The sequence below is a fragment of the Echiichthys vipera genome (genome assembly GCF_963691815.1).
Source record: "Echiichthys vipera genome assembly, chromosome: 10".
Taxonomy (NCBI): Eukaryota; Metazoa; Chordata; class Actinopteri; order Perciformes; family Trachinidae; genus Echiichthys; species Echiichthys vipera.
In genome coordinates, this window is record NC_139835.1 from 27,470,773 (window position 1) to 27,482,938 (window position 12,166).

Sequence of the window (12,166 nt, forward strand, 5' to 3'; positions counted from 1 at the left end):
TTCTTCCCTCCAGTTACCATTTTTTTCCTCTATCATTTCCCTCCCACAGTTTATAAAGTACGGACATGCATTAACACTTATAGCTCTTCTTTACATTTGGGTAAAACGTAATTTTTAACGCTAACAAAATCTACTGTATCCTCTAAAGATGTGCCTCTCTCCCAACTATCTTTCCAGGACTGATACACAGTTAGAGCTACTACAATACACCTCAAAAAGTATTTGGCCCATTGGCTTGAGGCCAGTACTCTGCATGGATGCCTCCTTAGTTCCTCAGCCTTTTGTAAAACACAGCTGCAACACAAATGGCAATCAGGCAAACAAAGGCGAGGACACCAACGGCCACACCGAGCCCGACGGCAGAGTTGTCGTCTCCTTCGTTGACATAAGGCTTCTCTTTGGACTCGTTGGTGTCAGCTTGGGTGACGATCTCTCTAGAAGTGATGGTGTACGTCTTGGTTATACCTTCTACAGATGTGTCCAGGGTGTTCCTCTTCCTTCTGTTGTTACACTGCTTGAAGGTACTACAAGTGCTTTTTTCGCACAGCCGGGTGATGCAGTGGAGGTAGTAGGTGGACACTGTCTCGTTCTTCTGCTCTATGAAGCGGAAGGCCGGGAAGACGAAGCGGGAGCTCTGGCTGTCTCCGTTCTCGATCATGGTGGTGAACTGATCCTTCGAACAGGGGACAAACAGGTTAAAGAAGCTAGAGTTGGTAGGCATTCGGGAGATGGAGGCATAGCACCGGTCAAGCAGGACATGGTACTGCCCTGTCAAGTTGGTGGCCTTGACCTCAACATACACTTTGGTCCTCAGTTCAATCCCCAGCTGTGGAACCGTCATTGGTCTGGTGTAGTTGGCGTCGCTGAACAACTCCATGCTCAAGGTGCTGATGAAACTACCATTGTTGTCCTTGATTGCAATGGAGGACGACGTCACATCGATCTGGGTGTTGTTGATCAGATATTCTAGCGGGTAGGCGCAGGAGTAGTAGTACTTGAGCTCAGCGTTGTAAGTGATGGTGCCCGTTGTAGGATCGATGGAGCGAACAACACCGCTGATGTTGACTGTCTGGATGTTGGAGAAGTCAGAGAATATACCGGTGCCGGCAGCACTGGTGGTTCTGAATATGCTTCCACAGGAGTGGGTCATATTTAGAGGGAAATTAAAGCGAGCAACAGGTGGAGTCACAGAAGAATCAAGGGTCCCTCTACAGGCAGGGTCCAACATGTGGTTCAGGATCAGTAGAGTCTCATTGTAGCCAGTGTAGATGACGGGACAGATTTCAATAGCCAGATCAATGGATGAAGTGCCACACTTCACTCCGATATCAGTGACTTGTGGCCGTCTTGCTTCTGTCCCACAGTCGCTCAACAGAAGCTGACTACTTCTGCCTATAAAGGAGAGTAAAAGTAAAATAATCTTCATGGTTCTTCTTATTATTCTTCAGCTTTGCCGTGGAGTCGTGAGTGTTTTTGCTGAAATCTTGGCTCTGGTGCTGAAGGCTTGCAGTAGTTCAGGTAGGTAGGTAGGTAGAGGTGTGTTTTGAAGTCTTCGGGGTGTTTTCAGGGGTCTTTATAGGTAAATGTGTCCTCTGGGATTGGTCCAAAAGAAGGTCAAGTATCTTGCTATAAGTGAAAAACAGCATTGTTTTGAGTAGGAGAGCTCCATCCTGGACCATATCCTTAGGGCAACAACTGAAACCTGAAGCATCTTGCTGTCTTCTAATACATAGACAATGGCCTTGTTCCTTTGTTGTTGTGTATGCTCAAAATATACATTTCCATACCTTCAGTAACTAAGCCTTCATGAAGTAAGTGAACTTAACACTCCACGGGATGATTTCCTTAGTAACATACAATGCGGCAAAGGTTCTTCTATCCGGTTTGAGCCAAAGCAGCTTCAGTCATGACCTAGTTTAGATCCAAGGGAGCAGACGGGGAACCAGTGGATAGTTCAGCCACTGGGCTCCTTATTCGTCCTGACAGTTAACTGATTAATAATAGCACTTACAACAAATAGTTGTCATAACAACACATTTCGCAGTTAAACCAAACACCCTCTGTGTGAAATCTAATTATACTTGAGTGGTTAGTGAGACTTAAAGTTGAGTTGTGAGATAATAAAGTGACAGGAAATAAACTTTTTTCTTTCCTCATCAAGCAAAACTCCCAATGTTACTTTAGTTTCAGTGTCAATTAGAAATGTTTCAATGCCATTTTTTCCCTCCTCAATACAGAGTCTGATACCTGAACTTGCCTATCAAGTATACTATTATCTTTTAATAGCTGCATTCTTACCCTATATGGATGGGATATCATTGTGGATGGCCTGGGATATCATTGTGGATGGCCTGGCTCAGGTTAAACCCTTTGTACAACGTGAACAAATACGTACAGACAATGAACACCATTATTATCTAGTGTGACAGTCAGTCATAACTGGGAAAGATAAACGACTTTAAAGTAGATTTTTGGAGCATCTGTGAATTTCAGGCCGTATCTGAGGCATTTCCAATAACCTGTGTCTGAACAGCCTTTGTTTGCACTTCAATTGCGATTAAATTTTGTCGTATATGTACAATAATAATACAGACTTTTCTAATCTGTTCACAATTCGTAGACATACAAATGCAGCAAATCATTAAAACCATTCAGTTGCTTTAGTTGCATGTTGACTTTGTTTTTTGTGTTTGTTTGTCTGTTTGTTAGCAGGATAACGGAAAAACATGCGGTCCAGATTTTCATGAAGCTTGGTGGAAGGGTGTCGGATGAGCCAAGGAAGCACCCATTATATTTGGGAGCAGATCCGAAACACGGGGCGAATACACAAATTATTTTCCACCTTCTTTAACATTGCGAGACACGGCCTGGCCTTGGCTAAGTTCTGCGCCATCCAAGAAGTGACCTTAAGCCATTAATTTTGGTATTCACGGGTGTTTTGTAGTTACAAATAACTAAATCCTGGTATAATAGTGTGGAAAGTTCACAAACCATTAAGTTGTCATATACAGTAAGAGTAATTTCCACTGTGTGTTGGAGGGGCTTAATTTTGGTGTCACATAAGGAAGGCGTGTCAGCCTGTTGTGTTATATAAATGTGTATATATATATATATATATTTAGCATATATTGGTCAGCTATTGTTGCTAGCATGTATTCAGGGGCTGGTGATGAAAGGATGAGCTGATCCTGCGTTGTATTGTGAAGGTAACTGAATCTCGGCAGCGTCAGTGGAAACAAAGAAAGGCACTTCTCACCGGCTCATGACAGAGACCAGGCAGGGCTTCAGTAACGCTGCAGGGGAATATAAACAATGTCACATAAATGAAACTTACATAAACAAAGAAAGCAGGCTAAATCAAACTGTACACAGACGGACCTGAAGCCAACACTTTACATTGGTTTAAACATCAGGTCATTATGGTAGAACCTGTACTGAGCATTTAAAGATTTTACGTTGAGCTGTTGAATTTAATGAAGGTAGCGAAACACAACCACAGTCAAGGTTTCCCAATGAAACAGTCAAGTTAAAAATAAATACACAAATATATACATGAGGCTACAGTTACGCTGCAAAATTAAGCAATTAATTGATTCTTGTCTACCACTAAATGAAGTACCAACTGTTTTGATTATTGATGAATTGGTTTGAGTCATTTTTTATGAAGAAAAGCCTTTAAATATAAATATTTTCTCCTTTCTTTCCTCTGTGGCAGTAAACCGAATACGTTTGAGTGTGGTAAAAAAACAAACAAAGCATTTGAGGACGTCATCTTGGGCTCTGAGAAACATCGGCCACCATTTTTGGCCATTTTACGGACCAAACAATTAATCGTTTAATCGAGAAAATGATCCGTACGTTAATAGACAATACAAATAACCATTAGTTGCAGCCCTATACTACAGATACTTAGGCAAAACTGTACCCTAAAGATGTCATCTTATTCCCATTGTGGTCATTTTGTGGGTATAATATCACCACATTACACATATTCAGCCAGTTAGCATATGGATTGTATATTCAGTGTGACATAAAACAACAATAGTGAAAGATGTCAAAGGTATACATACATACAGTATGCATACATTATGAGTGCTTCAGATTTGGGTCATAATTCAGTGATACACATATGAAACTCTAGTTGAAAGTGGAGAAGGCTGAAGGGTTTACCCCGAACACAAAGAGCACAGAGCATGTCGCTCAGCGCATGTTGCATTATGACCCAGTTTTTTAATGTCACCTCTACAACAGGACACCTTCTGCCTTTGTGTGGAAGCACAGTAGACGACACTGGCAGGTTATACAATAATGCCACAGGATCGCATATTATTAGCAGCACTGATACTGTCTATATACGTGAGGCTTTATAGTGTCACTGTGGTGGAAAGTCACCAAGCAAGGTTTGTTTTTAAAGCACATTTAAGCGATTCAAAGGGATTTACGCGGAACATTAAAGAGCCACAAGCTGAAACCAAACAGACGAGTGTAGATACTTGAATACCGTATTTTCCGCACTCTAAGGCGCACCACATTATAAGGCGCACCTTCAATGAATGTCTTATTTTGAAACTTTCTTCATATATAAGGCGCACCGCATTATAAGGCGCATAGAACAGACGCTACAGTCGAGGCTGGGGTTACGTTCTGCATCCATTAGATCAGGGGTGTCCAATCCTGCTCCCTGAGAGCTACTGCCCTGCATGTTTTAGGTTTCTCCCTGCTCCAACACACCTGACTCGAATGTTTTTCAAACCTGTGACAAGCTTCAGCTGCTTGATAACACGCACATCATTAGACCCAGGTCTGTCAGAGCAGGGAGATACCTAAAACATGCAGGACAGTAGCTCTCCAGGAGCAGGGTTGGACACCCCTGCATTAGATGGAGCTGCGCTAAAGGGAATGTCAACAAAACAGTCAGGGGAGGTCGTCTTGTTGCTTCCTCCACTTCGGCACCATTGATTGGTTCATGTTAAACTCTCTGGCTGCTGCTCTAGTCCCGTGTTCTACTGCGTGACTAATGGCCTTGAGTTTAAACTCTGCGTCGTAAGCGTGTCTCTTAACAGGAGCCATTTTGGGCTCTTTACACAAACACACACATGGAAATGAAACGGCACGCTTCGCGCAGTCGTATATCTCAACATGCACCGCGCGTTACTTCTTCTACGGGGGAAAATAGAGTCGGCGGCTGCTCACCGTAGTTGCGAGACCTGCTGTGGCTCAATATTGGTCCATATATAAGGAGCACCGGATTATAAGGCGCACTGTCGGTAGTTGCAGTGGCAGTAACAGCCCTCCCAGCAGTGTATAAGTCGTAAAAAATCATAACGCAACAATATGTTATTCTGAAATGGGCCATTCTGCGTAATGAGTACTTTAAGTATATTTTGATGCTAAGAATTTTGCACTTTGTAAATGTAATATTAAATTCAAGATTCAAGATGTTTATTGTCATATGTTCAGTTAAGACAGACGTCACGCTGCACAATGAAATTCTTACTTTGCACATCTCCCTGGTCACAAAGACAGTAAAAATGAAATACAAATATATATTTAACTAAACAGTGTCAGAAATAGAATTTTAAAAAGGCCACAATAAAATTTAAGTTAGTGTGTGTGTGTGTGTGTGTGTGTGTGTGTGTGTGTGCGCGTGTGTGTGTGCGTGTGTGCGCTGTATTGCTACTTTAACAGCAATTACAACATTGATACCAAATCAAACAGAGTAATTACATTTGCAGTGATTAGAAAATGTAATTTGAAATAGGGCTGGGTGATAATTCAACATGATCATTTATCGTGATGTGAAACATTTAGAGGGGATACAGTCCGTTTATACTGTAGCTGGATAAAAATATTTATTTGCATTTATTCTCTCTCTATAATTCAACTTATTAACATTTTACACTAAAGCTCTTAATTAATTAATTGAGAGCGCACTCAAGTATTTAATTCACATACTGTATGAGTATACAAAAATAGGTGTTACCATGTGCTTATGTCATAAACTGTAGACTATTTATGTATTTATTGAATTACCAGGAATCACGTATTTGCTATATCGTAACATTTATTTATATACATAACCATAACCCGACTTTAATTTGAACTATATCCCTCATTTAGTTCCAAGAACATTTTCTCTCTCTCTCACACACACACACCCCCCCCCCCCCCACACACACACACACACACACACGTACAGACATGCACACACACGTACAGACACACACACACGCACACACACACACGTCCTGTCAGTCACATTGGATCCCTTTGTTGTCCCTTATTCTTTATTAATGACACCTTGTCCGCGGTGACGACGTCAGGCAGGAAGTGAGAGGAAGGACGACCAGCAGACTCTGTCAAAGCCCTGCTGTGAATTTATTGGGGTACGGTGGCTGGCGTTCAGGGGGTCGATGAGGTCACGAGGGTGGTGAGGGAGGGTCACCTGCTCTCCTGCCTCCTCACCTCCGCTCCTGGCTGCGTGATTAATGGTCAGAGCCTCCAAATCAGCCGGAGGGTCCGCGCTGTTGAGGAGTCACAGAGGCGGAAACATGAAAAAACAAGGTGGGAATTCTGTACGGGGGATAAAATACAACCCTCTGTCGCTCTTTTACGGCGCGGGTCGTGACCTAATGGCTCTCTGTTGTGATTGGGCCTGATGGAGTATTTTGTCTAACGCCTAGCAGCAGCGAGGTGATGATAGCTTCTGCGACAGGAAGTGAAGTGGCGTTCTATCGGCAAAGACCGTACGGAAAACACAAGCTGAGTGTTAATCTGCTGCCTGAGCTTGTGTTGTTTTGAACTGTAGTCTGAGCTGTTGCAGGATACAAGTCAGACCTCGGACTGGGGCTGTAGGATTTTATCGATTCTGCGATATAAAGGAGCGGCGCGCTTGCTGACCACGGCCCGTTTGGGAGAGGTGGGCTTTTGTAAAGCACTTTTGGACATGTACGAGCACAAGCGTGCGCACGTGTACGAGAACGAGGCCTACGGCGGCTCTGAGGTCATTTCCTGTGCGCCTGTTGGGACATAGAAAAAAGAAGGAGGGACCATGCGTGGACATTTAAAACAATGGCGGCGAAAGGTTCACGTTGGTGTGATGCGGAGGTGGAGTGTTTACTGCAGATTTGGTCGATGAAAAGATTCAAAACAGTCGACAACACGCACAAAAACTCAGAGGTGTATGGAAAGATCTGGAAACAAAGAGACGCATCGGGATTATGTCATCAATGCGTGTGACGTGTTACAGCGTGATGACGTATAGGCAGCAAGAAGCATTCTCCGAGGCCCAGGTAGTGTGAGTACAAACGGGCCTGGAGGGGGGACAAGGACCCTAAAGCACGGGGCACGGGACGGATGGACAGAGTGAGTGCGGCCTAGGTCTCATTCACATCCCCCTGGCACTCGGCTCGCTGCCCCATACAAGTGTGCATTTAAAGTACATGTGGACAGGTAACAGGCCGGCACATTTTTGTTTGCTTGTATTTTGTAGTGTGAGTCCTTTAAATGCACATGGTCCCTGTAATAAATACATATGCAAGTTGTGTTCAAGGCCTACCTGGTGAATTGTAATTATTTGTTATTATTTCAAGGTCGAAACCTGAGACTTGGAAACCCAATCTTTTTTGCCTTTAAGCCTAAAGTCAGGTCGAGTTAAGTCGAGTGTCAGAGGTTCAAAGTCAAGGTTCAAGTCCTCATTTCTGTGGACACCAAGAGTACGGCTCCGGTACTTTCTAACAGAAGAACAGAGGAGAACACAACATGTGGGACTCGATTGAGGTAAAAATAAACTCGATCTTACATCCCAGGTTACAAAAAAATGCAAAAACACAAGTTTGCGTTCAGAAAGAACTTAAATATCTGGTGGAGTTGCTGTTGTGCATCCGTATGTTCTGTGCTAATTGAATGTTCATCTGTTCCTGGCCTTTTTCGCTGCCATTTCCTCCTCTACCGCCTGGCTCCTGCTCCGCCACTATAGCCGCTGACCTGGTTCACACCAGATAATATATCACCCTGTAAAGCGAGCTTCCATAGAAGTCGACCCGGCACACAATTGTTATGCTAAGGAAATGAAATGTCACGTATGAAATGTGTTAATGCTCGGTGGTGCAACATGCTGCTCGTTTCAATAGCACAATACTGTGGAAAGTGCAGTTATTTGGAAAAGTTACATAAAAGAAATGATTGGTTGCGTGATGCCCAGATCTGTTGGCGTGCAGAGCTGCTTGATAGGCTCGTGAGGGATTTCCCTGCAGAGAAACACTTGGCGTTAACACCAACCACGCAGCAGTTTTACACCTTAGAGCCACGTTCAAGGTTATTTTTCCCGAAAGTTGGGCGTGTCACTGTTATTAAGTTGTGCTGTAAGATCAGTAATTGAGACTTTAACCTCCTAAAGTGAACTGAAATGGAGCTTTTATGTTCTGTTTATATATATGCACACACACCAAACTGAACAAGGTCAAGACAGCAGGGACAATACAACTTTCCCCGCTGGTAATTTGAGACTTCAGCGACCTCTGTGCTGAAATCAACCCCTTTCACTCCCAACCCAAAGGTCTTTTCACAGAGGTGTGAGTGTGACAAAGCCTTAAGCACCGTTACTGGAAGAAATCAGGAACATTACAGGACGGGGTTTAAGTCCGCGAAGGACGAGCAGATAATTGTGTGACACTTTTTTTCCTGCTGTCCCTCCTCCAGACATCTCTACTCTGAAACTTCCAGGATGTGTATCGGTCAATCTTGGGTCCAACTCTCACCTGTGGTCGTGAAAGCTGGGTCAGGACAGACAGATCGAGGTCGCGGGTACAAGCGGCCGAAATGTGTTTTCTCAGGAGGGGGGCTGGAGTCTCCCTTAGAGAGAGGGGGAGAAGTTCAGCATCCGTGAGGAACTCGGAGTAGAGCCGCTGCTCCTTTGCATTGAAAGGAGCCAGTTGAGGTGGTTCAGGATCATCTGGTAAGGATGAACCCTGGGCGCCTCCCTAGGGAGGTGTTCCAGGCACGTCCAGCTGGGAGGAGGCCTCGGGGAAGACCCAGGACCAGGTGGAGAGATTAGATCTCCACACTGGCCTGGGAACGCCTCAGGATCCCCCAGTTAGAGCTGGTTAATGTGGCCCGGGAAAGGGAAGTTTGGGGTCCCCTGCTAAAGCTGCTGCCCCCGCGACCCGACCCCGGATAAGAGTTTGAAGATGAGATGAGATGAGATAGTTTTGTCCTGTAATAAAGAAATCAGACGCTTAATGATGCATATTAATAAAAAAAACAATAGCCTTGATTCTTGCCGTCTCCAGACCAGTGTAGTGGTGGTTTACATGAATACACGATACAGTAGTTCTGCCTTTTGTAAACATGATCTACACACATTGAAAAGCTTTTATCAGGATCGACTGATATGGATTTTTGTGTGGTGTTTTTTTTTCATCAACTTTAGCCGATGACATGGCTGATTTTCTTTGAGCCAATAAGACTTTCTCTCCCTCAATTTACATCATAAAAATGACACAATGATGATAACAAATGTTACGAGTCTCAAATTTTTAAAAAAGGAACATTTATTGAACTTAATAAAGGCGTCTCCAGCAACACAGAGCTGCCTGAAGATGCCTGTCTGTGAATAATGCCAGGGGAAAACTATCAGCCGATACGATACTCCTAAAAAACACAAATATCTGTAGATGTATCAGTTCATAACTACCTTTAATGAGGCGTAGTTGTTTCCTTGTTTAAGACATTTTAACCCATTTTCTTTCTTTGCTTACTGGGAGTTTATGCTTGTTTCACACTGGAATGGCGCCACATGTGGACATGGACATGATGCAGTCAGTGTGTGGGTGTGTTAAAGAGGAACCAAGCTAAGATTATATGCACAGTATCGTGTGATATGGAGTGAAATTAAATGTGTCCACCACAGAGACAGGCCAAGCACCGTTCACCTGAACACAAGGCCCACATTGCCGTGACACACACCTGGACTAAAGAGGTGAAAGTGTCTGTTTTGTTATTTAACGAATAAATGAATGAAAATAAAGTATATTATATTATTATGGTTAAAAAACTCAAAATGACAGGTAATAATAAATCATGAGAGCTTAAATGACCCTGTCTAACGCAGCCCTCAATGTATGTGTGGGCCGCTCATGGTCGCCCATCATCTTTGTTTTTATGGATCACAACTTCAACGTGGGAAGCGGCGTTAGCTGCTTTCACGCCCCGTTTTCTGCGCACGCAACCGTTATAAATGACACCCCTGTTCTTTTCCCATCAATGACTCCCGCGTAATATCCATAAGGGTAATCAATAACGTCAGCGTAGAAACAGGCGCGGATGGAGCGCACTTTCCCACACACACAAATTGTTCATGCATCAGTGTAGCGCTGATTTATGAGGCACTGAGTATTTCTTAGAGATGCCTGTTGTTGCCTTTGTCTTTCATGTCTTACACACACACACACACACACACACACACACACACACACACACACACACACACATGCATGCATGTACACACACTGTGACTGTTGCCCTTTCATGTGTGGAAAAGGGCAACTGCAGGGACCAGCTGTTAAGAGCCGAAGCAGATATGTCCCTCTCCCCGGAGCAGTTGCTTTTTCTGCAGCTAGGTCCCACACACACACACACACACACACACACACACACACATACATACATGTATACACACATACGGACACACACATTCCTGGAGCGTTATAAAATGTCATTGGATTTGACGTAGTGACGACTGGCGTTTACTCTGGAGGGCCTCTGGGTGGGTGGGACGGAGGCTCGCTGCGTCTACGGTTTCATAAAGAAGGATATCTGAAAACGAATAAAAATATCACTTTGTCCCCTTCTGTGCGTCCTCTCTCCTCCTCTCCTTCCCTCCCTGTCTTTACCCATCCATCTCTCCTCATCTCTCCTCCTCTGCTTTCCCTTTTCTCTTCTTTCTTTGCTGTCCTTCGCACTCGTTTCCCCTCCATTCCTTTAATTTCCTTTCCTTTCGCCTCTCGTCGCCAGTTGTTTCCTTTCCACTGCTTTCCCTCACCTTGTCTCCTCTTTTCTCCTGCTCCTCTCCTTTCTTTCCTCACTTCTCTTGTCCTGTCATTTGTTTCCTATCTTCTTCTCTCTCCTTTTCTTTGCTTTCCCCGCTCCTTTCTTCCCTCTCTCCTCTCTCCTCCACTCATTTCCATTTGATTAAATTTCCCTTCTCTTCTCCCCTCTTCTCATTTTTGTTCCTTCTTTTCCTCTCCCTCGCTTTTCTCCTCCACTCTTCTCTTATCCTTTCTTCTTATCTCCTTTCCTTACCTCTCCTCTTTTCTCCTGCTTTACCCCCCCCCTTTCCTCCCTCTTCTTTTCTGCTGTCTGTCTTTCCTTCCCTTTCCTCTGCTTTCCACACTTCTCCTGCTCTCTCTCTCTCTCTCTCTCTCTCTCTCTCTCTCTCTCTCTCTCTCTCTCTCTCTCTCTCTCTCTCTCTGGGTCTCTCTCTTTAGTGAAGTTTGCTGCCATCACCTGCTGAATCACCTCTCCTCCTCCTCCTCCTCCCCCGTCTAGTTTTCAGTTACACCAGATGTGGAGTCTTGCTGTTCACAACACTGATTGATTTTAGGCCTCGCCGCAATCCAGCTGTTGTGTTTGTGAGACCAGCAATGATTTCTGCCTCCACCCTGATGCAAATGAAGGGAAATGGACTTTTATTGGTGGTACTTTCATTGCAAGTTGACAACCGAAATAATCCATATTAGGGCCGCAATTGTCTGGCTACACTGCTGATGATGGGATAGGAGTGAAAAAAAAGAAAAGTCTGTACTTCTTCCAATCACAGTCGGTGCTGAGTGTGACAGCAGAGATAGCTAAAGGACAGGAGAATGCAGGTTTTGTCCCAGCACTAATCATCCAGCTTTTTAAGGGATTAAGGGTCCGACGAGCCCACGGTTCTGTTTGTATTGTGGTTGTTGGGTCTCTGTTTCAGTTCGGTTTGTTTTGCACATTAGGGAGAAGAAAAACGTCTCTCTGTATTATGATGTTTGCAAGAATGACATTTTTCTTCCATCCAGAGATTTGATAATGAATTAAGCAAAATTAAGCAAAATCGTTGCTCACTGACCTAAAGCTGCAGTAGGTAAAAAGCACGAGTCAGTAGCCAATAGAAACGCTTTCTCTCTCTGAAATG

General features: G+C 44.0%; 1 protein-coding gene across 1 annotated transcript; it reads right to left on the reverse strand.

Moving 5' to 3' along the window:
- Window positions 1–265: 265 nt before the first annotated feature.
- LOC310952928 (zona pellucida-like domain-containing protein 1) lies at window positions 266–1,426 on the reverse strand (the record flags this gene model as incomplete). The annotated part of the gene is made up of 1 exon (XM_083921773.1): window positions 266–1,426. The coding sequence occupies one exon, from the start codon at window positions 1,424–1,426 to the stop codon at window positions 266–268; it is 1,161 nt and encodes a 386-aa protein (XP_083777899.1).
- Window positions 1,427–12,166: the final 10,740 nt, after the last annotated feature.